Consider the following 27,902-nt stretch of genomic DNA (forward strand, 5'->3'; position numbering starts at 1 on the left):
AGTTAGTTCATGACTTGCGAATGTATAATGTGTTCTAGAAGTTTACAGACAGTACTGGTGAGGGAACTGGGACGATAGTTGGCAGGAGAACACCGATCACCGGACTCAAAAATCGGTATAACTTTAGCTATTTTCTAGTCATTTGGAATGAAACAAGTTGCTAATTATTGTGTAAAAAGTGCACAGAACAGTGGCACATTACACTAAGGGATATATTTTTCAGTATTTTATTGTTGAAACCAATGTAAGCCGAAGCAGATGAAACTTTTAGCTTGTTTAGTAATGAAAATATCCCAGCTTCAGTGATGGTTATCTCGGGTATATGCATAGCGGTAAAAAGAATTTAAGCATGTAGACAGCGTTGTTGATCTCGCTACGCATGTCTAGCATCAGACGCTGTTGCATACAATCATCGTACCCCAGGGCGCCCCACTCCGGTGCGATTTGTCAATGATGCCTCATGAGTGGTTCTTATATTTATCACTCAATCTGACGGCACTAAAAAAAAAAAAAACAGCTAAAAGCCCCGTATTCTGTACAGTGCGCATCACTCGCCCCTTGTCCTTGCGAAAACCCACACCTTGTTCAAGGTCGCCAAAGTAGATGGCTCCGTAAGGAGGAAAATCAAGTATTCTGCGGAGGTCAATTACGAATATTGCTAATTCCACGCTCGTTTTGATGTAGTTCGAGTCGCATCGTTTTTACAGCACGAAAAGTACCAAAGGATGGTAGTTACCTCAGAGAAGTCAAGAAAAACTGGCTTTGTCGAGAGGCTCCAGTGGAGCAGTGTGTCAGTGAGAGCGTGAACGTGAAGCGCGAAGGGGACACATTATACCGCAAGGTCTGCAGCCATTTCTTTTTTTTTTTACTCTCTTTCAACGTACTTCTAGAGCGAGCTTTTAGTCTCGTTGGAGTGTTCCGCCGAGTCACCATGGGCGAGGAGACATCGTCAGAGCAATGTGTGCGACTGCATCCACTAACACTTTCAGGGTAAGCGACCATCTGACTTCTTATGCCAGACGTTATCGTAAAAGGTGCTCGCGAAAGCTCATAAGGTCTTTCCCGAGAATAATCACCATCAATGTAATCAGAATATTTGATTCTTTACATTGTAGAGGTGATTCCATCGGTCGGTAGCATAGTTAAGCGCTGCGTGAAACACAATCAATGTCTTCTTGACACTGTTATTGTAAGTCTCATTCTCTCGTACAACTGAAAGGGATTCTGTACTCGAGTTGACCAGCATATTAATTCTTACGCGTTCCCAATTAAAAACGCGACAAAAAAGCATCGTCGCGATCACTGGAAAACGCGTTAGGTGTGCGATTTTTTATGCAAGTCTTTAATACACTTGGTGAGACACTTTGGTGAGACACTTTTAATCATCAGTACTTGGCTTGAGCTCGCTTGTTTCGAGCTAAACTTGCAGATTTTGAACAGGTATGGAAAGAAACAGGTCATGCACCTAGACATTCCCTACGCGCGCGCTATCGAGCGAAACGTGCTTTGACACTGGAACCCTACACTAGAGCACTGCACGGGCTCGGGCTTACACGAAAGCCCGGGCCCGGCCCTGCCCGGGTAGAACAGTTTTTTCATGGGCCCGGGCCGGGCTCGGACACGGCATGTGCTTTTTGACCCAAGCCCGGGCCGGGCTCGGGTATTGCGACGCGGGTCCGGGCCGGGCTCGGACTTTCTGGTGGTGTGCATGTAACGTGCAGCGAATTATCCTCGTGCGTCTCGACTCTGAAAAGCCTGTTGCCCCGGCGCAGCTGGAAGCTAGCAGTGCTACTCCTGTGTACTTCCCTTTTCTTCTCCGTCGTATTTTGCACTGTTTGAACAGAATGTAAAAGTCCAGAAAGACCGAAGTCACCTCATCTAAAGGATGCCCTTGTATTCCTTACCTAAATGAATGTAATTAATTCTTTCAGCGCAGTGCAAGCGCGTTCGCGACTTGCTGATTCTTCAAAGGCGAATTGGTAAAACGATGACTGTTAAGATAAGATAATTCGTCACGCGGCTGAAATATGGCATTCCGTCCATCCATGATTGCACGCATGTTCTCAACCGGCCGCCTAGCACCAGTGCATTACGCTTCACCATGGAGGAACGAGAAGCTTTCTTTCTCCATTTACTCCATCCATGCGCTGCGCTCACGAGCGGTCGTGGCTACGCTTCGGCTATCGACCCTTTTCGCGGCGCTCCCCTGGGCGCTGTCATGTTTGATCACGTGGTGACGCGTCCATTGCTTGCCTCAGCCGCCTCCATTGTCTCCGCGTTTACAATGCACGCGCGTGGTCGACGCCGGTGCGGCGCAGCAAACCTCCGTTTCGACGCATATCGTAGACGGTGACTGTGTGCACGACACGAAGCTTTGGCCACAGCTTTAGAGGACATGCAAGTGCTTTCAGAGCTCATTACGCCTTGTCCAAACGGCGCGAGCAGCGTATACGGTGATCGTACTAAAAGCGGGGCTAGAAATGTATTCCAAGCTGTCCAAACTTTCCGCTTATGAATTAAATCGGGATCAATGTCCTCTGCCTTCTTTATTTGGTAAACATTTTGAACCAGCGGCTTGTCATATTTCTGACTCAGTAAAGTTCCTCGGTGCGGCCACTATCTGATTGTTTATTTTCAGCGTAATCACTCACGGGTCTGCTCTGCTGCGATAAATTTGTTCTTGCTGCGCACAAAGCTTGAATTTAAATGTTCTGTACTTTGCAGGTAGCTCGTAGCAAAGACGTATTATCGCTAGTCCCTCCCTTGCTATTGTGGACCGTCACGAAACATTCATCTTCCAACATTCGTGTCTTGTCGGTGTAGTCGCCATCACTCATGCTTCGGCACATTGATTGAAGTGTGCGCCTATTCACTCACACGTTGGCGATAGGGTGGGCGTAAGTTTTCGTACTAGTAAGGGTGGATGTGTGTAGATAACGTGCGGGAAACTTATTATGCCAGTAAGTAGCACTACTTCATTTTGTAACGAGCGATACTGACTCCCAAGTGCCGACGTTCCGGAGTTGAAGTCCTTTCTTTAGAGGTTAGCTATACAGCGCAGGCGGATGAATAATATTTTTTTATCCTTGAGGAAAGCCGTGCATCGCGAAGGGCGGAGACACAGGCAGTCCTTATGTAGCAGCGGCGATACAGGTTCATTTCATTCATTATTATGTGAATCACTATTTTTGCAGCGAACTACCGCACACGTCTTCCCTTTATCGTTACACATTTTGCAGTATGAATTGGACACAGTGCATTAGCGCACACCCAGTTGCATTTTCGACAGCTGATCGCACAGTAGCAGGGCAGAAGCAGTAATCGTTTCGTATTCGTGCGCATTCGCTGAGGCAACGTATGGCGCGCGGCCGAAAGCGCCATCTCGTTCCTCTAGAGCAAACTGCTCCGCGAAAAGGGTCAATAGTGTACTAGGACACGGTTGAGTGGGACGATCGGCTGGGGCGGCGCATGCTTTGCAGTGAGGCGCCCGACGTGGAAAACTACTGCGGCGGCGCTGCGATAGAAGTGGATTGGGCCGCATCTAGGTCGCGCCGTTGGAAACTGCTGGCGATACTGCTCGGCAGGGTCATTCGTACTACTTCGCACGCTGGTATTTGCGTTCAGACCACTCAAATGGTGTTGATAATTGCATATGGCATGTATTTATGCCTTAAGAATAGATTCCTTTCATTCTCTTCTTTATTTTATTTTTTAATGCTGCTCAGTGATCTTTTTCGGTCTCGGGCCGGGTTCGGGCCGGTTTCGAGCCGGGCTCGGGCCGGGCTCGGGCCTATAATGTAAAGGGGTGGCAGGCCGGGCCGGGCGGGTAATGTAGATTATTTCCGGACCCGGGCCTGGCCCGGGTCTTGCCATAAAGCTTTTGGTCGGGCTCGGGCGGGCAGGCAAACGTAATAACAGGCCCGGGCCGGGGCTGAAAAAATCGGCCCGTGCAGTGCTCTACCCTACACTAATATAGCATTTGAAAAGGCCGACTTAAGTTGTACGAATGACACGTCAGAGTGCGGATCGAACACTCACCGATGGTTGAGGACAGCGCAGTAAACGCCGACGAAGAACGAGAGACAAGAACCACGTGTTTGTCTTCTCGCATGCTTCGTCTCCGTTTCTTGCGCTGCTCCCATCCACGAATCTAAATCAACTTGCCCAATTTGCTGTTCTTCTCAACGAATGCTCCTGCTTACTGGACAACCAACGGTAGCCCTAAACCTGATGGAAGTCATAGCAGTCATATGGTATGGATGCTACTGTTATGTGGTGCGGAGAAAACCTTGGTCCAAATTCACAAAGCTTTTTTGTTCGTAAGTGCTGTTTGCCATTGGCAGGTCGCCTATGCGAATTACATATCCGACATCACGATCAGCTACCAGTTGCTGTTACTAACTGTTGTAACGTATAACAACTGTTTTGTGAATACGGGCCCTGCATTTTGCAAGATGCACGCACGTACTATACTGGGCGTCCCAGGTAACTTGAGCCAAACGTTAAAAATATGCAAATGCCGCGTAGCTGGACAGAACCAAGGTAATGCTTGCCGTCGCTTTTCCAAGCATGAGAGAAGCCCCCGAATACACATAAATGTGCCGCGCGACTGGCCGCTCGAGGCACTTTGTGTGTATTCGTGGGTTTCTTCATGCAGATTCTTCATGTAGCACGTATTGAGCAACATAAAGCTATATCGGGAATTTTATAGCGAAGCTTTCTATGTCTCACTGATTCGTCCGTGAGCGCCGAAAACGCACTGCAGGAAAGCCAACTTACACAATGGAACTATCTGCGCATCTCCGCACACAATAGAACAACAGCGCACGACATACGTATCGTAGAACACTACAGTTTGCATTCGCAGTTGTACCGATAAGAACAATGGCAACTGCAACAACTGGAACGCCACGCTACCCAGACGAACTGCACATATCTGCATTGCATTACGCGCGTCACGCAATGCATGCATTCCCGACCGTTACCATGGGATAGGCCGCGGGTGCATCGCACGGCAGAAGAGGCTGCCGTACGCGAACGTAAGCGCGAGCGCGAGCGTGCCCGCAAGGCCGAACCCATGTATCAGCCACGGCAGAGCCTAGAGCACTGCACGGGTACGGCCCGGGCCCGTTTTTACGTTGGGCTGCCCGCCCGAGCCCGACCAAAAGTTTTATGGCTAGACCCGGGCCCGGCCCGGGTCCGGAAATAATATACGTTACCCGCCCGGCCCAGCCCGCCACCCCTTTACTTTATAGGCCCGAGCCCGGCCCGAGCCAGCCCGAGCCCGGCCCGAGCCCGGCCCGAGCCCGGCCCGAGCCCGGCTCTAAACCGGCCTGAACCCGGCCTGAGACCGAAAAAGATCACCGAGCGGCATTCAAAAACAAAACAAAGAAGAGCATGAAAGGAATTTATTCTTAAGGCATAAATACATGTCATATGCAATTATGAACACCATTCGAGCGTTCTGAACGCAAATACCAGAGCGCGAAGTATTAAGAATATCCCTGCCGAGCAGTATCGCCAGCAGTTTCCAACGGCGCGACTTTGATGCGGCCCAATCCACTTCTATCGCAGCGCCGCCACAGTATTTTTCCACGTCGGGCGTCTCACTGCAAAGCATGCGCCGCCCCAGCCGCTCGTCCAACTCAACCGTATTCTAGTACACATAGCCGAAGCGCAGCCACGACCGGTCGTGAGCGCAGCGCATGGATGGAGTAAATGGAGAAAGAAAGCTTCTCGTTCCTCCATGGTGAAGCGTAATGCACTGCTGCTAGGCGGCCGGTTGAGAACATGCGTGCTATCATGAGATGGACGCAGTGCCATATTTCAGCCGCGTGACGAATTATCTTATCTTACCAGTCATCGTTTTACCAATTCGCCTTTGAAGAATCAGCAAGTCGCGAACGCGCTTGCACCGCGCTGAAAGCATTAATTACATTGATTTAGGTAAGGAAAACAATGGCATTGCACGCCTAGCGCTGACATGTGTCTCAAAAGTGAAAGCTGCAAAAGCTTTTCAGAACCCTAAGGGTGCAATCCGCCTTCACTTTAGGGAGATCCACAAGAATCCACACGAAGCCTATGTCACTCATGGATTTACCCGCGATGAAGCGACGCTTTCATGCCGCATCAGGACCGACTCCGCGTACACCATAGCTTGGTTATTCCAAATTGGGCTTCCCGCTTCTCCACTCTCTGCTTTCTGTGGTGACATTGGTGACATCGAACATTTCATTTGGCTATGCCCGCAGTTTGACACAGAAAGAAAAGCGATGGTCGACAGCCTACAAAAGATCGGTCTTACGCACAGGACCTTTGAAGACGTCGTTTTCCCTGGAGGGCCCGCGGCAATCAGGAAGAGAGCACAACGACTGTTGATAGCCCTCTTGCGAGACACGGGGCTCATCGACACCTGGTGACACACCCCTGATCTCAACTCGAAGGAGGATAAGGCGGAACAATTGCCGGCCATGTATGCCAGGCTATCCCCGCCTGCTTCAACATCACCACCACCTACAATGGCATCCTTTGGTTTGAGGCGACTTCGGTCATTCTGGACTTTGACATTCTGTTCAAACAGCGCAAAATACGACGGCAAAATAAAAGGGAAGTAAACAGGGAGCAGCACTGCTAGCTTCCAGCTGCGCCGGGGCAACAGGTTTTTCAGAGTCGAGATGCGCGAGGATAACTCGCTGCACGTTACATGCACACCACCAGAAAGTCCGAGCCCGGCCCGGGCCCGAGTTAAAAAGCACATTCCATGCCCGAGCCCGGCCAGAGCCCGTAAAGTAACTGCCCTACCCGGCCCGGCCTGGCCCGTGGCCCGGGCTTTCGGGTAAACCCGAGCCCGTGCAGTGCTCTAGCAGAGCCTCTGACCGCCTACCACAGCGATCACAAGGCAATACTGTGCAAGTGTACATTCGTGCGTGATAGTGTGAGTGCGTGCGTGTTATCTACGACTACATCATCTAAAATAAAGGTTATGCAACTTACCGAAATGTGTCTTCATTCAACTTCAACGTTCAAAAAATACAATCCTAAACAACCAATCAAATCACATATGCATCACATCGGGTCGCTCAGCATTTCCTTGGGTTCGTTGCGTGGCCGTTGGCTTTGGACTTTTATTTAGTTTGCAAGGGAGAAAGCTTCCCGTTCAACCATCTTTCTTTAAGAAAGGGGCTTTGATATTTTCTAGATGTGCGCTAATATTCCAAATTTGAATACAAATAGAATAGACTCGATTCGGGAATTCACTATTCGAAGTTGTCGAATGTTTGTGTGTGCAAGCGATCGGGGGCGAGTTCCTGAACTAACACGCGGAGGAGGTCACTTATGCACAATAGTTACTAGCCGTTCTTTTATTCCCCTTACCGCTTTTCCCCAGCACAGGGTAGACTGCTGTACTGAGAAGTGGCTCGCCTCCATCTATTTCTCCTTTCTTCCTTCCCTACTGGCCGTTGAGTAAGCATACGCTCGTATGTCGTCTTAGGCGGCATATGAAATCACTGTTGCCATTTAGATAAATAAGTTTATTATTTGAACAATCTCAACATTTTTGTATTTCTATGAAATGATGCTCGGCGTTCTAGTATTGTCATTTGCTCTTTCTATGAGCACTATACACTCTGCTACATGTATTTGGCACGTTCTGTACCCCCCCCCCCTTTTTTTTTTTTTGTTACTTCCAACGTCATCGTGTACAAGATGTGATCTTACTTTATCACGGTGTACATGTAGTGAACAATGTAAACAAGTCTTTTGTTGCAGAACCGGCCCGTGAAATTTTTCATTTCGCTTTGTTTAGAAATCAGAAATACACGATATTTTATTTGATATTGGACATTCGTTTTTCTCAAGTACTCTTATTCGCGATTCGTTTCGGAAATTTTAGTACTCAAACCCCTCCTATAAATTTAAAAGAAAACGCGGGAAAGAGGGAGGACGGTTCGAGGCATCGCCTCGCGTGCCGCATTCGCTTGCGATGACAATTCCTAAGATGACCGTCTTTATGTGTATCACTGTTGTAGGTGTAGTACATTAAACTTCATTAATATCCATGTAAGAAACATTTTCTGTCTCTCATCTACCAGAAAGACCATTTCTTCCACATCCTGACAAAGCCTGGGCATGCGTCGTGTGGACAAGTCGGTAGCACTCCGCAACATTTCGCCATATAGGGCAGGATAAAGTTTACTGTGCTGAACCGGTTCGCGCACCGGTTCAGTGGGGCGAAGCGGTTCACGAACCATTTCGTTTTTTCTTTATCTGAACTGAAACTGAACCGGAACGAAGTAGGAGCGCACTGAACCCGAACCGAACCAGTATTTTTGTACAGCCAAGCTGTTTACCTCTAGTAGTCCCCGGATGCATTCCCCTCATGCGTTCCCAGACGGGGTAGCCTGGGCGGCTTACGCCCGTATCACGGCGCGTGGACAGGAATGGAGACGGGTGCGTTGCAAAAGGGGGGGGGGGGGGGGGGGACACCCTGGGCGGCTTTCGTCCGTATCATGGTGCGTGGACAGGAACTGAGACGGGCAGGGGAGAAGGGGAAAGAGTGTGGCGACGGCGCTGTCTTGTTGGTTTGCAAGAAAGGCCTGAAATTGCTATGGCAAGTCCTCTAAATCACAGTTTTATGCAAAGAGCGTTTAGCTCTTTTAGTTACTCCAAGCTATGAGTGCGGTCTGACGACAAACCGTCGCTTTCGCTCCATTGGAGCCCACAATAGCATGCATACGTGATACAAAGCTTCAGCTGCACAGCTCAAGCTTTGAAAGTTATCAGATTTATACATAGAATCTTTGCTTTGGGATCGCCTCAAAAACAGTTCAATTAGACAGGAGAAACAAAGCAACTAAAACAATGCTATATTGCCAGATGTTTGTGGATTAACAGCACTTGTGCTTTGTCGAGAGTAGCATCAGTGAGACTCTATTTACGAAACCTGTAATGGCGTCTGTTAGTGCTGTTGTTTTTTCATAAAAGTAAAGTTGGTTTGTGGCATGTTGTCTCATTGAGATTTCATGCGCAATATCTTATGCTGGTGATTTATCGATTCACACAAGTTACCTGTAGTCTTATTGTAGCAGCTGCAGTAAAACAGTCAACTATACTAAACATACGAGGAATAAGGATTATAAACAGGGATAAGATGCCTCAGAAAGGCTGGCCAACGTTTCGATAGGAGGACCTATCTTCGTCAAAGGCGGCCTCGTCATCCTCGGCGGGTTAGATTTAAAGGGTTAGTGGAGTGACGTCACGTCGATGTCCGCTGTGGCTGTCTGTAAAGGGGGAGACTGAAAAGAGAATGAGCGCCGGCGCTTGACTGGCTAGGCGCGGTTTCTAAGACGAGGGGACAAGAGCGGGAGAGCGAGAAAGTGACAAAAAAAATTATATATATATATATATAAAAAAAAGAAAACCACCGTCAGAGGGGGTTGGGGGAGCGAGAGGCGAGTGAGCGTTCGGAGGAGTCGTGGTTGGCGTGCGTTTGGGGTCCCTGAAGAGCCGGTCAGTGTGCAGGTCACAATACGAGTTGATTCGGAGGAGTCGTGGTTGGCGTGCGTTTGGGGTCCCTGAAGAGCCGGTCAGTGTGCAGGTCACAATACGAGTCTCGTATTGTGACCTGCACACTGACCGGCTCTTCAGGGACCCCAAACGCACGCCAACCACGACTCCTCCGAACGCTCACTCGCCTCTCGCTCCCCCAACCCCCTCTGACGGTGGTTTTCTTTTATATATATATATATATATATATATATATATATATATATATAATTTTTTTTGTCACTTTCTCGCTCTCCCGCTCTTGTCCCCTCGTCTTAGAAACCGCGCCTAGCCAGTCAAGCGCCGGCGCTCATTCTCTTTTCAGTCTCCCCCTTTACAGACAGCCACAGCGGACATCGACGTGACGTCACTCCACTAACCCTTTAAAACTAACCCGCCGAGGATGACGAGGCCGCCTTTGACGAAGATAGGTCCTCCTATCGAAACGTTGGCCAGCCTTTCTGAGGCATCTTATCCCTGTTTATAATCCTTATTCCTCGTGTGCTACTCCATTAGTCAGCCATCTTTTTTTGATTTTGGATATACTAAACATAGAATTATTATCACAGTAGGATATTCAGTATAACAGAATTGAGAATAAATCATAACTATAGAAAGCTCTACAGCGATCTCGCGAATCGAGAACTATGGAGTGATCAACTTAGAGATAAAATTTTAGAGCACGTCGGTAGCTACTGTACACATAATCTGTTTCTCGTTTATTGGTTGTGCATTCCCACACACCGAAGATATCCACTGGTGGCTCTGTTCTCTCGGCCCTGGACTTAAGATACTCGCCGGCATACACGAAAACATTGCTGCGCATCATTTCTAGCCAGAGCTTAGATGGTAATATTCACGCATGAAACTTAGAGAAAGCTTACCAACAACACAACGCAACAGCGGGCTCTGTAACCACCGAGGTCGCTATTTATCCTCGGGAGTACGAAGTATTGTTGTTTATTAACTGCAAAAATATGGGAAGTTTGGCTACTGAAAAGCCCGCTGTGCCAAAATCGTAGTTAAACACACACACACACACACACACACACACACACACACACACACACACACACACACACACACACACACACACACACACACACATATTATAAACAGCACACGAGGGAACCGTATAAATGGAACAATTGAAAAAAATATACATTAGAAGCTTTCACAAGAGCACCGAGTGAAACTCCCTAAATGCACTCTATAAGTGTACAAAGGACTTGATATCAACCGTAAATCTATACATAAATAATACAGAGTTAGCCGTATGACCTGGGACAAGAACAATTACTCTGCTCATGATTAAATACATCAGTTCAAAGCAGAGTGTAGAAGAATTATGTGACTTGAAAAAGTTCTGAGGATAATAAAACGGAGGTAAAATAAGGAAAAGCATACCAAAGCATACAAATATCTAATGGTACGACAAAGTCATCATGGCGTTGTAGCCCGGCATAGCTTACGTCGCACAAATCAGTGTTGACAAGGAACTAATGAGATGACAGTCTACAAGAACACTGCGCATTCCTTTTATAGCTTCTCTTTGTTTATAGGGACAGGACCAGGGACCAAGCATTTTTTTACAGATAAGGGGCGCTTATCTTAGGCTTCAAGACGATGACGAAGTGTCTCTTGATGTATGGGTAAATTGATGCGGTAATGTTCTACAGAGGCTTCCGAGGAGGAGGAGGAGGAGGAATAAACTTTATTTGTGTAGCAGATTTGTGAGACCTAGGCGTCTCTACCTAGATGACGGCCTCGAGCCCTTGGGCTCTGGTGGCATCTTCGGCCTGCTGGATTGCCTTAAGTTGGTCTTCCGGTGCAGAGCTGAGCAGCGCGGTCTCCCACTGCTCTCTGGTCTTGTGCGTTCTATTCTGTATGGGTGTCCCAGGACAAGCCCAAACCATATGTTGCAAGTCCGCCCTTTCTTGACAGAATCTGCATCTATCGGTGTAAAGTTCTGGATAGTAGCGGTGGTAGGCCACCAGGTTCGGATATGTTTCTGTTTGCAACAAGCGCCATGCTGTCGCTTGCCGTCTACTTAGCGAGGAGTGTGCCGGGGGGAAACGGGCCCTGCCCAATTTATAGTGTTTGGTTATCTCTGTAAAGCTGGTCATCCGGTCTCTCTCCGTTCCCAGTATTTGCGTGTTACCTGCTCGGTCCGTCAGTTCTCGAGCCAGGTTGTGCGCAATTTCGTTCCCGGGAAGGGAGGAGTGTGCGGGTGCCCATATAATGTAAACTTTTCGATCTTCTCGATAGTTGGCTAAAATTCGTAGCGCTTCCGGCGAGATTCTTCCTTTGGCATAGTTTTTGACGGCGGTCTTGGAGTCGCTGACTATGATGTTGGCCTCCGTGGAGGCTATTGCCAGTGCTAAGGCAGCCTCCTCCGCCACCTCAGCCTTTCCTGTTTTTACACTGCCACTAACTCTGGAGTCACCCTCTAGACTGGTAGCAACTATCGACATACTCTGTCTATTTGTGTATTCCGCCGCGTCCACATAGACCACGTCCCTAGCACTACTGAATTTTTTGTGGAGAGCTCTCGCTCTTGCGATTCTTCTTTCTTCGTGAAACTCCGGGTGCATGTTTCTGGGGATTGGGAGTATTGAGAGATTTTCCCTTATTTTCCTTGGGATGTCTCCCCGCAGTCCGTGCTGTGCTTCGTACGATATTCCGATGTCGTTTAATATGTGTCTGCCCGTCAAACTCTGCGTAAGTCTTTCATACTGCGCCACTTTCTGGGCCTCAATAAGTTCGTCTAATGTGTTGTGCACGCCGAGTGCTAGCAACTTCTCGTTTGACGTATTTGCTGGAAGTCCCAAGGCTTGCTTATACGCCCTTCTAATGATACATTCTATCTTGGCTTTCTCCGCAGCGTAGAGCTTAAGGTAAGGGACCACATATACAATACGACTGATTACGAATGCTTCTATTAATCGAATAAGATTGTGCTCTTTCATGCCATAGTTCCTGTTGGATATCCGCTTTATTAGTCTAATTGTTTGGTAAACACTATTATCCAGTAGTCTAATGGTTTCCCCATTATGACCGTTTTCGGATATGCGGAGTCCCAGTATTCTTAGGCTCTCCACTATCGGTATCCTGGTGCCTTCTACTGTGACCACAATGTCCGGCGTTTCCTTAATGCTTTTTCGACCTCTGCATGTGGGTCTATAGAGCAGTAGTTCTGATTTTTGAGAGGAACATCGCAGTCCCTTGTCTCTGATGTAGCTTTCGACCGTGTTTACTGCTGTTTGGAGGATCTCTTCCACGTGCCCATCGCTTCCAGCCGCCACCCAGAGGGTAATGTCGTCCGCGTATAGGCTGTGCCCGAGTCCTTCTATTTTTTCGAGTCTCACAGGCAGACCAATCATTGCCACGTTGAATAGAAAGGGGGATAGGACCGACCCCTGCGGAGTACCCCTATTACCAAGTTTGATCTCCTCCGATTTGGTTCCCCCAATTGTAATCTTTGCCGTACGATCCGTCAAGAAGTCTTTGATGTACGCGTATGTTTTACGTCCTACATGCAACTCTTGGAGATTTTGCAGTACTGCTTTGTGCGTGACAGTGTCAAAGGCCTTTGTTAGATCGAGCCCTAGTATCGCCTTGGTGTCTAGAGTTTTCGCGCCCACATCTAATATGTGATGTTTAAGTTGGAGCATAATATCCTGCGTCGATAACTTTGGTCGAAATCCAACCATGCTATGTGGGTAAAGTCCTCCATCATCCATGCATCTCGTGAGGCGTGTGAGAACCACATGTTCCATGAGTTTACCGACGCAGGATGTTAGCGATATGGGCCTTAAGTTTGTCAGGTGTAGTTTCTTTCCAGGCTTTGGTATAAAGGTGATTTGGGCTGCTTTCCATTGACTTGGAATGTCACCTTGCTCCCAACACTTATTCATGTTGTCTGTGAGAGCTCGGATGGATTCATCGTCGAGGTTTCTGAGCATTTTATTGGTTATACCATCAGGCCCTGGTGCAGATTTCGGGTTCAGTCTGGTAAGTTCATATCTGACTTCTGCCTCCGTAATGGGGGCATCGAGATCAGGATTATCATTGCCGCTGTAATCCGGAAGTCGTTCTCTATTCGCATCTCCAACGTACATCTTTTGGAGCTCTCGAAAGAGCTCTTTTTCTGTACCTGCGTAGCTGTGTATAACCTTCTGTACATTGTGTCTTTGTACAGTTTTTGTACTCTCGGCATCCAAGAGGCATCGGAGAATGTTCCAGGTCTTGGACATACCCATTTGCCTCTCCATCGAATTGCACGTGGCCTCCCAATTTTGTTGGGTTAACCTATTCGCATAAACTTCGATTTCCTTGTCTAATTCTGCAATTCTCTTCCTTAATTTCCAATTATGTTTTTGCTTTTTCCATCTTTTCAGCATACTACCTTTCGCTTCCCACATATGTAATAACCTGCTATCCATCTCCTCAATCCCTGCCTCTTTTGGAACAGTTTTGGTAGCTCGTTTAACACTTTGTTGTAGTTTCTTTGCCCATTTCTCGATGTCCGTTATATTCGCTTCCGCATCTTCCTTTCGGATTTTGCGGTAAGAGTCCCATTCTACAAGTTTCAGTTCTCTACCCCTCTTTTTCTTTGGGCCTGCTTTTACCGTTGTGACGACGATGTAATGGTCACTACCTAAGCTTTCCTGCATGTTTTTCCATCGAGAATTCACTATGTTTTTTGTAAACGTGAGATCTGGTGTCGTGTCGTTGCTTACGCTGTTTCCTATTCTGGTGGGTGCTTGAGGATCAGTTATGAGCGTTAGTCTTTCCTGCTGAGCATCTGCCCATAAGCATCGGCCCTTAATGTTACCTAAGCTGTATCCCCATGCCGCGTGTGGCGCGTTAAAATCGCCGACCACGACTAGCGCCTGTTTGTCTGCTACGCTCAACGCTTTGCGGAAGAGTGGACCGAATTTCGGCTTGTGCCGGGGTGGACTGTATATGTTCAGAATAAATAGACTTCCCGCTTCTTTGCGGGAGGGAATTATTTCAATAAGGACGTGGTCTATGCCTCGCATTCCGGTATCGTGCTCGACAGCCACGAGGTTTCTGTGTACCAGTGTCGTGACGGTTGCCTGCTCGCCGGAAGGACTGTATGATTTATAACCCGATAATTTTGCCATCCCCCCGGTCTCCTGCAGGGCGATGACATCTGGCGGCTCCTTGCTTGTTATGAACTGCTGCAGGTTTCCTCGCTTGCGACGATACCGAGGTGCCACATTCTACGCAGTCTGAAGAGGGTATTTTCCGTACGTGACATAGAAAACGGTGTGTGTACGCCACATCGAGACGTAAATGATGCAAGAGTGTATCTAAAGCCCATTTTATCTTGACGTTTGGTGATAAGCGTAATGAAAGGTCTATGTTGTACAAGAGATGTGATTTTGTGATTTTGTCAGCTCATCGAAGCCCATCGTTTTTGATAATCTGCGCCTCAGTTTTGGAGTCAAATGCAGATAATTATATTGGCTTGAGGTAATTCAGAGAATGTGCCGCAGTAGTCATTTTGTCCACTACTTAATTTCCCGTTGTCTAATTTTGCCTGGGATCCACTGCAAACGGATCTGATGGCCGGAATAAGGGGCCAGGGTCAATATTTTCCTAGTTTCGCAGCAAAGCGAGGAGTTATCACCATGAAAATAGCATTGTAATATTGTATCCAGGGCTGCTTTAAAGTAAGGATAGATTACCCAATTTTGAGTGCGTGTACTTTGGGCCACAAATGTCGCATCTTGTCGAATGTCAAATAGCTCTGCTAATGTCGATGACTTTTTGTGAGAGACATGGTAACTTTCGTTACTTCAAATGCTCGGATGTAAAATGTAGCAGTCGAGCTGACATCTGTCATTGATGTATCTGTGAAGGCAAACGTATTGTTTTCCCGTAGTCGACTATGTAGTATATCAGACGTTTTGCCGCCTATTGATGAGCCTGAGATTTCTTTTTTCTGAAAGGAACATTCAGCATCACTGAGCACGTCGTCAGCCTCCAAGGAGGATGATTATTGTCTGGCTGTTGAGTAGGGCATGCTTTGGGAAATTAAGTCTGTAGTGGTCGCACCGCATCACAGATACTTCCACGCCTCTACATAAGATTGGATTTTAGTGGACGATCTTCGCGTCGCGATGACAAACGGAGAAAATGGCCACACATTTATTTTGCGTGAGGAGGCGGGAATAGGGGGTTCCCTCGTTTCAGCTATGACAAGATTGCTCAACATTGAAAGGGTAACTACAAAGAATATTCTCAGACTTCTGGCTATTATGTTTGTTAGTCGACGTTGTTTATACTGCGATGGATTATTCATGACAAGTAAAGAATAAATGTAAATTGTAGGGTTTTACATGTCAACGACATAATCTGATTATGAGGCACGCCGAAGTCCGGGTCTCCGAATTAATTTTGGTCACCTGGGGTTCTTTAACGTGCATCTAATGCACGTTACACGGATGCTTTTGCACTTCGCCCCCATTGACATGCGGTCACCGTGGCCGGGATTTCAAACCCCGCCCTCGGGCTTAGCAACGTAACGCCGAAGCCACTACTCCGCTGCGACGGGTCAGGCAAGGAGTAGGCAATAGCGTGGTGAATAAGCGCAACATGTAGTGTCATCACAGGTTCAGATGCGCCTCCCCATGTGATGCATGTTATGCATCCAAGAATATTCAAGGTGCGCTGAGCACGCTCCTCAAAGGACGATCTGTGATCATTCCATGAAAGTCATCTATCAAGTATTATTCCCAGAAAACGATACTATTATCATGCGCCCCTCCCCCCATATGCACCTGCCATATTGTAATGAACGGGGTTGACAAATTGAAATTCAGCTTGGTACTACCGCCAAGTTTGGTAGGCATCTCACCTTATGGCAACGATAAAGTCGATGCACCATAGCGACATACATGCTGTCGCCACTTCGATGCGTTTACGCTGCGGGGAGTTTTCCTTAGAAGTATTAATTTGCCATGAACTTCTTACGCGAAATACCGGGAGTCCGGTAAAGCAGTTTTTTTTAAAGCGAATCGTTTAAAGGGCCCCTCACCCGGCCACATAGCAAATTTTGGTTATGCGCTGGAAGTTATTACGTACCCTCTTGGGAGTGCTCTACCGCAAGAATGTTTCAAATTGGTTCATTAATTGCCAAGATAGAAATATTTAAGTGCCGACAACAAGGACACACTCTCCACTATCCCCGTCTAGCCTCCGCAAGCGAAATTCCTTCCCTGCGTTCTCCCATACCAGTGTTACTGTATATATAGGGTCCCTTCAGGCTCCCTAAAGGGAGCCTATACAGTTACTCTATCCCATACCGGAGCTGGAGGCTCGCAAGAAACATACTTCACATGCCCCGCCTTATTTTATTTTTTTATCTTGTTTTCTTTCTGCGCGGCGCACTTGCGCTGACGGTCGTGCACGCGAGCTGTTGCATTTGTTTTGTTTCGCGCAGCGCACGATTTTCCGCGCTGTGCACGAGAACACCTGACTAGCGGTATAAGTCAGTGCTACACGAACATTGAGACAGACGCAAGCGGATCATAGAGCATGATCGCGCGCTGGAATGCAGTAGCAAATGACATATAGTTTCACTCTCAGCGCGCGCGAATGCACAACGTGGGAACAAGCAGACGAAACTGAAGTACAAAGGCACGCAGACATTCGGTTTGTAGGTGTTATTTTTCTCTAAACTTTAGTTCGTCTATGAAGCAACAGATCAAACAAATAACCGCTGTTGCCTTGAATAATTCTCGAAGTCACATGTCAGTGACAGTGACGTCACAGCACGGCGAAGTACGTAGCGCTCTAACGACATAGACGTCACTCACCGGCTGAGAGTGCGGCGCCCGCGAGCAGCAGGTGACGTGAGAAGGCAAATAAGCGCTATTACTATAGACACGACAGCGGTTGCGGGCAAACTGAAACTACGGTACGGTACGTTTCTGCTGTTTCTGAACAATAAACACCGCGTGGCGACGCAAAGCCGCATTAAAGCATTGTACGGTCTAGGTAACACTACGCTAGTGGTCGCACCTGAAATCAACACTTCTGTGCCCACCGTGGTAGCTTTGCGGCTATGGCATTGCACGAGGTCGCGGTTTCGATCCCGGCAATGGCAGCCGCATTTCCACGGGAGGGAGATACAAATACGCTCGTGCACTTAAATTTAGGTGCACGTTAAAGAACACCAGGGTGTCGACATTAATCCGGAGCCCTCCACTACGGCGTGCCTCATAATCCGATTGTGGTTTTGGCGCGTACATCCCCATAATTCAATTAAAGTTTAAGACTTCTGCCATAGTGTGATGCGCCATGTCAGGCAATGACAACGCCCAACCCTCTCAGAGGTTATGAACAATGGCGCACAACAACGCCTCAAGCAAACACGGCTACCGGTGTGTTTTGTATACTACGCAGATCAACAGCAGTTGCGCACGCAAGGTATTGTTTAACATCAACTCACCACTCTCGTATAGGACTAAACGTTTAAAAATTAAACATAAACATTCGCCGTGAACATCACCACTAATTATCCTCACTCGAAGCAAACCTCACAGAAAGCTTCCTTTACATCGATTCCTACAGTGCGTGGGACGCGTATAATTTTTCTTTTCTCTGGAATACTTAAGAATAAGATGAGCCACAAGGCGGTGTGAATGCATGTCATTGTGTCTCTCGTTTAGCGCGCATTTTTGTTTACTGAATAACTTTCGCGTTCACAGCTGCCTATTAGTTTGCGTAAATCCATTGCTGGCTGAATACCGATATGCATAACCTAATTTACAGTCGAGATGTCGCGGTATTATTGAATAAAAAAGCCACAATTAACATGGCAAGGAAGAACGTCACAGGCCTGCGCGGCACACGCAGCACAGTCACAGCGTAAGCTGGTGTAGCGGCTCAAGAGTAGCTCCAATTTCGGCACCACGCACAACAGGGTCTTCGCGGCAGTCTATTCGCCTCGTTTTGACGAGAACGATCTGAACTGTCCGCCCGGCCTCGACGGTGAGCTGCGGCTTGTAATGCTCTCTGCACAGCAGCCTGCTGAGCCTGATCAAACCTTACAATCGCAACTTACATGTCGGGCACGCTGCGTTTGCAGGCATCTTAACTAGATGGCGCCACCATACTGGCGGAGGCTGGGCTTCGCGTTTTTTTTTTTATTGCGTGCCTCGTCTGAATCGCATCTCGTCCTCTGCGCCTGCGCACGCTACGTTTGCAGGGGCCTTACTTAGATGGCGCCACCATACTGGTGGAGGCTTGGGTCGTCTGCCCCTGCGCGCTTGCCTTTTATAGGGCATTTTCCGCTGCCCGATAGCAAGCGCTTGCATGGCTCAGCGGTAGAGTATCTGGCTCCCATGCAGCGGGCGCGGTCTCGATCCCGGCGGGAATCCGTACTTTTTTCGCATTTCCGGCGAGAGCGGTTACGGCGGCGTACAAAATCGGCGGCGGCATCATCGCGAACCGAAACGGCTATTGTAATGAGCCCATAACAGCTTACGCTGGAAAATGTTATCCTCAGCAAGTCCCACTTCACAACGTGCACAGTTTGCGCACTATAGATATCTGTGTCACGTATTACGAGTATGTCATATATGATGCCTCAATTAGATCGTGCATCAAATCAGAGAAGGAGGACGAAATGAAAAAAAGTCAGAGCCCTTTCACTAATGTGAAAATTGGAGCCAGCGAAGCTATGACGATGGTGAGTCTGGTGTAGTGAATAATTACCCCCCCCCCCCCCCCCATGAGAAGGCGTATCGTCGTTGGGCATCACCCAACCGAACATGTATATCATGAACATTTCGATGTCTTTCGTAGGCATTGCAGAGGGAACGTACACAGTCGCGATCGCCGTACCGTCAAAGCGTTTTATTAAAGAAGGCTACGCCATTCGCGGCGCGCACACAAGCGTAACGCGCTCACGTGGTCGCCAGATCTACGTCACGTAATCAATATAATGAAGAAGCAAACGTAAGATCCGGCGAAAACCGCGATATAATGCACACTTTTTTTACAATCCTAAGTTTGAAAACGCCGCCAACCCGGCGTTTTCATACGACGACTCCACGAGGTGGCGCGACGTGTCTGAAATTGTTGTACACCACACTTCCGGTTTTCTACGGACGCAATCTCCTGAAACCTAGCCTATAACACCTTCGCTGTAAAAAATATCGCTTAACACTTGCGTTTACAAATGTAGACGTGCCCGTGTGCTGTTTTTTTTTATCAACGTGACAGCAACATTCTTCGGGTGCTCAAGAGAACTATGATGTCTTCAGTTCAGGTGGCTTATGTATACGACTCTGAATTAGAGAGACGAACAGCCAGGGAACAATGTTACTCCAGATACAGGACTTGAAGCGGGGAGCCGACAATTTAACTTCCAGTGCTCTGTGTCCTGAGATCAGTATGCCAGCTTTCTCGCTGCAAACATTAAGCCTCGAAATGGATAGCGCATGTCTGGACAAACTCAATACTGGTGCGCGTGCGCGTGCGCGTGGAATCCACCAGGCGGTTACCACCATTTCTACGGTACTGCTAACATAAATCAAGAACACTATCACCGTCGCGGTTGCGTTCCTAATACTACGTTTGCACTCGAAGCGCCGTGCTTAAAGCATTTTACTTAAAACGTATCCAGCACGTAGCTGTATATAGTTCTGTAAAAATTATTCGACTGCGGAAGGAATCTTAGATCCACGTATTCCTCGAGACTAAGTTCTTCCGAGGAATGGCACGTATTAAAGGAGTAAGATAATTTTTTTTTACTTTGTATATGTTTAATGGGTAGCACTCCACCCAGTTAATTATGTTATGGCACCTCACTTCTTTGAGGGTGGCACAAAAATATGTTACTTTTGCATGCTACCTGTTCGAAATGTGCATCAAATTATGGAGTTGACAGCTACCCAAAGAAGCAAAAGAACAAAAAGAACACAGAATTTTCATGGCAGTACTTTTTATTTTTTTCCCAGCGCTCTGAACTTTCGAAAATTAATATAATTTCTCCTATTTCCCTCTTAGGTAATTTCTTGAATAGCCCGGAAAGCAGCAAATTTTCGGTGTAGCATTTTTCAACACTCTGTAGCACGCACATCTATCTACACGACATTATAAAAATGAACGGTCGAATGAACCGTCAAGAAAACATTAAAAAAACAAGAAAAATCCTGACGATTACGATACTCTCTAATGCGAAATTTGAGCGCAGCTATATACGTGTTTTCATTTTGCGATATATTGGCTGGCACAGATATGCTGACTAGTGCGGCACATTGCAAACGGAGCGAAGCGTGACGCGACTGCCTCGCTAATCGGGAGATCGCGATAGGCAGCGCGTGGGTGACGCGGGGGCGCGATTCCCAGCAACTGCCACAGACAGACCTCCGCTCATGCAGCGCTTTGTTTTCATATATGGTATCCGTAGACGCGCTCGCCTTATCGATGGCGTCATCAGTGAACAGACGACGCGCGCTACCCTGGCGCCATCTCGTAGCGATCGGCGCCGCAGAACACGTCTTGCGCGGCCCTACGCTTTTCTTCTCACTCTTTCCCCATACCCTCCTCCTCCGCTTTCCTCGTCGCGCTCTCTTCGCTATCGCCGTCTTTCATGCCCTGCTGCGCTCCGCGTTCGCCCTTTCATCCTTCGCTGTGCTCGTTCGCTCGGTTACGCCGAGGTACGCTGACGCGAAACGCAGGAACTGGGGCCTAAGAGCTGCGCTCTACAAAAGCAAACGGCATGTGATATGAAATGGAAGCACTCTGGGGGGGGGGGGGGGGGGTCACCGGCCGCCAACTGCTGACTGAGTACAAAATTTTGCCACGCCGGCAAAATTGCTTTTGAACGCAAGAAATGCTGGCAGAGTCGCGGGTTGATCAGTGGAAAAAGGCAACACACTGCCTGAGTGCGTATGAGAAACTTCACATAGATAACGTAAGGCACTTGCAGTGTGAGCTGGGACATCACACACTGAATAATCTCAATGTCGGCGATTTCGCATACAATCAAATAAGGAAGGTGAGAAACGAGCAGTGGCACTTGCAAGTTTCTGCTATCGCCGAGCCAGACTTCGATGACGCTGTAGCTCAGGCTTCGTGCTATCTTGACCGGTTTACAGCCACCGGCGTTGCATGATGTGCACTGAATAACATTTAACACGCTTCTAGTAACGTTGAGGCATCCAAAGCATTGCCCAAATTAAAAAGTAGGGGCAGTGACTGGTAGCAAATAATGCGCAATAACACACGTACTCTTTCACGCACTATTAATTGCCGGAAACATAGTAGCTGCTGCGCGAGAACCAACTTATTCAGCATAACAACGCTTTTGCTTCTTTATCTTTCTTATCCTCGATATCTTTTGGCAACTGGTATGACTTCCTTCAACTAAATACTGGCTTATTATACGCGTACATCACAGTTTCACGTTTAAGCCCTTGCTTTTCCTTATTCTTCTACCTGTGCTGAAAAAATAAAAGCTCCGGTGAATAAAATTAAGCATTTATCAAAGCGAGAATATAAGCTTCCTGTTGGTTATTAGGAGCGGGACGTCGAGTATAGACTTGACTCCACATGACTGCTACGAGTGCTTCCCGCACTTCCTGCGCCAGCTTTTGAGGTCTTCTGAATGAGTGCTCTGTTACAGAAACATTCAAGCAGCGTATATATATATATATATATATATATATATATATTCTACATGTACAAAAGGGAACAGCAGATCACTTCGAAACGCGCAAACTAGAAAAGGCAGACAACCTTCGCTGCAAGTTGTGACTGCTGCATGAAGAGATTACTATAATTCTTTGAAACCAATGCCATAAGTTAAAAAAGTTTCAAGAAAGCTGCTAAATAACTTATCAAGAATGTAAAAAGACAACAATGACATAAAAATTAATTCTTGACTTTTACGTTCCAAGACCACGATTTGATTATTGGGCACCCAAGTGGGGGACTCCTGATTAATTTTGACTATCCGGGGTTCTTTAACGCACACCCAATGCATGGTACACGAGCATTTTTGCATTGCGCCCCCATCAGAATGCGGCCGCCGCGGCCGGGATAGCAAGGCATTAGGATTTTAATGCATAGCTCAGCTCCGCATTTTCCTTAGGCGCCCGCTATGTCGTCCCGATAACAATGCACAGTGCTACATTGGAGTACAAAGCCCCGGTAGTTAAGCATCTTTGCCATGGCTAACTTATATTCAAAACAAGTTTTTTATGGGTCATAGATGTCACTTATCATTGACACTCTTATTGATTTATTCCTTCACAAAGTTATCAGGTCGCAGAGAATGGCTCAGTCCTGGTGGCCGTGTTTGCAGTGGTGGCCTGCTCCATCCTCTGGGCGCTACGCTACTTCAAGGGGAGCTCGAATAACCACGAGGTAAGATAATAACCGCGAACAAGTCATGACAAGTCATGACAAAGCATCACAAGTGATGCAGTCTTGAAGTCATCTCCATGATTGGGGATGAATACTTAAATGCAAGATGAAATCCAGCAAGCTATTTGTCTAGGGTTGCTAATTTCCCCACGTTTTGACACAAACTAAGGCCGAAGCAGAAATAACCTGACTGACAGATGACAATGAACATCATTATGTCAAATTTATGGAAAAGTTTAACGTTGTGTAAATGTTCGAAACTGTCTGATGACAAATCAAACATGCGACATTCTCGTATGTTCTCGAGTCAACTATACACTGACGTTCAATATTCGGCAATACTCGAATACAAAGCATAAAATGCTCTTATGCTTCGGTAACCTTGTATCAGTTAAGGGCTCGTTCCCTCTCGTAAGCATCGCTGCTTTGGTAGACACTCCATTCATCCGCTAGCCGCGCAACGTCCCTAAAAGCATCATGTGAAAGCAATCATAAAATGTTTGAGTTAAAAAAAAAACACTCTTAGCACAGCGCTAAAAACCTCTGCTGGTTCCTTTCTTTGGTTTTAAGTGCGAAGCACTTTAGGGGCCCGGGCTGTCGGCGTCTAATGTGATGCCATGTAGTCGTGGTCACTCAGAAAAACAAGATCTGCCGAAAACTCGGCGTCTCGTTCACTTGGTATGTACCAAAATTGGCATGGAAGGGTACGAATGTATGACTAACATGACTAACATGACTAACATGGCATCAATAACATCACATACTCGTCAGTTACGTCACGATTAACGATGATAAAATCACGTGTGGCGCATACCCACATTGGATATGCAGGTATGAACCAGGGATATGCGGTAATTAGCAGCAACTCATAAAAACCGCTTCCAAAACGCCAGTCTGGTACCAGCGCAGCGCAAGAGGGGCGCTCGATTCCTCCTCACTTCTGCAAGAATAGCACAAGAATAACATAAGGGAAGCACCGGCGCATCACTGCTTTGCACTTCCCCAGGTTCCACGTTAATGGAGCTGCATTAGCGCTGGACTTTAACTACACAAGCGCAGAAATTGAGCAGGATTGGAGCTACATTAAGCACAGGATTTGAGCAGGGTCTGAACTACACAAGCGCAGGATTTCATAAGGAGCAGTGCGGCCCCGACCGAGGCCGTACTGTTGTTTTTTTTTATCATCATAAGCATAATGATCGCTCCGACCCATCGATACCTTGAAAATAAAGAGAGAGAAACAACTGCCTCTCGAATATGGCGTAAAAACTCACTATTGCCAACGCAAAGAAACTAGGGAAATTCCAAGGTCTAGCACAATTTATGGCCGACAGCATTTGAATTATCAGGTTCCTAGATTACTTAATCATCTAAATTTACCTGATTACAGTAATTTATCTAAGAAATCTATGAAGACGCACATTATCGAACATGAAATGCAGTATGCCGTTGGGCGAACTTTTGAAATAATAAAAAAATACAATATAGATGAAATGTATATTTTATAATTTATGTTGTAACACATTGCTACGGTTGTTTTGAATTTTAATAATACAATTCATTTATGTTTAACGTGCTATCTATTTCACTGACTTGGGAAATCGTATCTGCATATTTGTAGTCAATATGTATTATTGTTGTGTAATGTACGTATTCTTTTATATTTCACGCTACTAATCTGTTCAATTTGATAATTATGTTTACCTCTATACTACACATGTAACATTGATTTGATATGATGCGACATTCCATATAATGTATATGCCTGTACCACAGTGCTGAATGCCAACAGGAGTGGGAGCCCTTTGTCATCCGTATCCTTTTGCTCCTGCTCCCGTTTCTGTAATAGAAGCAAAATAACCCTCAATCTCAACCTGAAAACCTCAACCTCAATCATAGCAAACTTTAACATGCGGCGATACAGATGTTACCCCGGCAAAAGAATACAGAATAGAGGAATAGAAAAGGGTATGATGGTATTCTACTTCACGATATCACCTGTCGTTGATAACTATGTTATTAAAATAACTGTGGCACGCGAAGGAAGTTGCTTGAATGTGAAAGTATTCGTTGTGCCGGTTTAATAAGGTTCCCCCAATTTCTTCAGCATTACTATGAAGCGCCTTCAAGGTAGTCGGACGTGTCTCAGGTTTTGTCTTCTTCTCAGCGTGCGCATCTAAACAGTAGACGATAAACTATGTCACAAATTACAACAAAGTCTCGTTGCATCCTGATGTACAATCACCATCATACTTAACCTGAACACGCCATAACCATCTTATTGCTGCTCCTGTCGTGGGTGCTTGAGATTTCTTGTTGGGGTGTCTTGAATGTGCTAGCTAATTGCGACTTTCTTCTAAAGTGCTCGATGTTTGCTCCTTACGGCCACCATAGGTGTGTCTTCATTGTTCGGGTAAAATATAACGGCGGCTATACAAGTAAAGATAGGGTGATGCAGCGCTGGCTTGTTTATTTCTTTTTTTTTTTTATTTCTGAGCAGAAACGAAGACCTCGGATGGCGATGCCCGAAGGGATGCCTCCAGTTTTTCCCAACGGCTGGATTCCGGTCATTGAGGCCTCACAAGTGAAAAAAGGGGAGTTGAAATCTCTCAGTGCAATGGGTAAGTTCTCTGAAAATTTCCACCGCTACCGTACGCATGCTTAGTGGAGACACCGCGTATCGAGGATCTTGAGTTGGCTTCTTCTGAGGAGAAGGAGTGTTGCAAACTGCAGGTGGACCTACCCTTGCAAAAACTGCCGGCAAATTTTACGCCCGAACAGCACTTATCCAGTGAGATGGAGTAAACAGCCCATAAGAACACATGCAACGAAGACTAACGGCGAAGACACAAGTCAACCGGGATGCATCATGCTGCGCGCCATTTATACTCTTTCGCCTTGTTAGCCCGTACTATATACACGGCTCACAATTTGCATCCCGGCTCTGTAACGCGAAGAATTGGAAGATGAGCCGAATCACGATTCCCCTAAATCTCCACTGTCTTCAAATATTCAGTGTTGCCAACTTTCGTTCAAGCGTGTTGCTAAATAGCAACAAAGAATTCGCTAAATTTTCGATAAAGTTTGCTGCAAGGTCGTTAAAATTCTCAATAAAGCTGTTTAGGAAGCTTTAAATAACGTAGACGTTGTGGCACAAAATAGTATAGGGTAATATTGCTTAAAGAATCGACCGAAATATTTCAGGTTCTTCTAGTGCCCGTGCAGGTGAGGAATGAACATTGAATTTACCAGCTGGGTTCTAATTTCTAATAAAAAACAATAGAAAATAGCAACTGAAATTCTGCTTTTACTTCAAATTTTAAGGCTGGCATTTCAGCACAGTTGAAAAGAGCACGGGTAACCTGATTTCCCTAGCCCGAAAACGCGATTGGTTCACATTATCTCTGCAATTTTCTAGTTTTCAGCACAGGCTAAATGATAACTATATTTTGGCCAGGTAATTGGTCACGTTGTTAACACGGCGGTGACAATTAAGACCTCTTCTATACAAGTCAAATACTACGTTTCCACCCTTCGATCCACTAGAAGGCTGAGTGCAGTGTTCATTTGTCCAAAAGCCTTGAGAAAAGGAAGGGGTACCATAAGATTTGCAGGAGAAGACCAGATACTCCGATATGTACGCTTTTATACAGTTGTTATCCTAGAAAGTACAATGTTACAACGTTGCTGTAATTTAATTAAATTAAATTTACTGTACGCTTGCGAACATCCACCATTCAATGGTATTCGGTGAAACTGCAGAACCCGAGAGTTAAGAGTCATTCTAATGGATTTTATAAAGAATAAAAATAAAAGATGATTTTTTTCGGCGCAAGAAACCCGAGCCAATGGCCTATGTGAGTGGACACCATTGTTTCTCTATAGTCGCCAAGCCGACGCGCCGCGCGGCCAATTTCCACAATATACCTAATTGTCGCTTTTTAATACTGAAGTGCTGTCTGGAAAGTCAAAGACTTAACTTGAAATCCAGTTAAAATGTCAGCAATTGTATAATCATGCTGCTGAAAACGTTGGCGGTTGCTAAATAAGAACATTGTTCACTAAGCAAGCAGAAAAGTCGCGAGATCTAGCGACAGAAGTGGTAGATTCATGAAAGATTGCTCAAGGTGAGAAGAAACTTTGTAAAATTTTGCCTCGGCATTTAAAGTGATTGTCACCAGCTTCTTGTAAGTCATAACGGCGGTAAAACTAATTATGGCAATAAAGCTACACTACACTGCTGAAAATCGCCCACGAGTTAATGCCTAAGCAACATTGGACCGCAGAACTCCAGGGGGCCTAGAGCCATAAGAAATGCCACTCAGTGAAGAAGCTGCGTCAAAACGGCATGGTCGACACTCCGTGATTAAAAAAAAAAAAAACTCCTTTTTCCCATGAGTGCACCAGATGGGTGAACAAGCCATCCCGACCACTGTTTTTTACAGCGAAGCTATATATGGCTAGGGCATGTCCATTTTCCGCGAGCAAAAACTATCATCATCAGCAATAGATCGAGCGTCGTTGACTTCTTCCACAGCTCGTTGGCGCCCCTGGGCGCAACCGCGTGAACGCGCTCGTGCCACTGCTCGCGTGTTCGTCGTCATTTTCTTCCGCGGCTGGCTCTGTTCCACACCTGCTCAAACCTACTTCCCCGTATAGCACACGAGCGCAAGCGCGCATTGTCATACCTTCGAGCAGATAAAGTTGCAGTCTCATTTTAGCTCCGCCTTCGCCATGGGACAGCCGCGAGTGGTTCGTACACCCGAAGAACACCGATTTTACGAGCAACGACTTCGAGAGCAGTGGCGTGAATGTGACCGCCGGCGTCGCGCCGCCAACTCACCGTCCCGAGAAGAAGACCATACCCGCGCCAAGCCAAGCGCGCTCTCGCCGCGGAACATCGTCGTCGCGGCGACTCGGAGACCCGAGAAGAGAAACGTGCC

The 27,902-nt window shown here is 46.8% G+C and overlaps 1 protein-coding gene across 3 annotated transcripts in view; it reads left to right on the top strand.

Annotated features, from left to right (window-relative positions):
* The first annotated feature begins 865 nt into the window (after positions 1-865).
* Positions 866-27,902, top strand: part of LOC119437150 (cholesterol 7-desaturase nvd-like) — a 52,781-nt gene continuing 25,744 nt past the window's right edge. For 2 of the 3 annotated variants that reach the window (XM_049659980.1, XM_049659982.1), the window contains exons 1-3: positions 866-990; positions 22,851-22,959; positions 25,457-25,580. In XM_049659980.1, coding sequence (XP_049515937.1) covers positions 932-990; positions 22,851-22,959; positions 25,457-25,580 — 292 coding nt within the window. In that variant the 5' untranslated portion in view covers positions 866-931. The remainder of the gene's footprint in view (positions 991-22,850; positions 22,960-25,456; positions 25,581-27,902) is intronic. The other variant, XM_049659981.1, reaches the window with a different exon arrangement.

This window comes from Dermacentor silvarum, chromosome 1 (assembly GCF_013339745.2).
Source record: "Dermacentor silvarum isolate Dsil-2018 chromosome 1, BIME_Dsil_1.4, whole genome shotgun sequence".
In the NCBI taxonomy this organism is placed as follows: Eukaryota; Metazoa; Arthropoda; class Arachnida; order Ixodida; family Ixodidae; genus Dermacentor; species Dermacentor silvarum.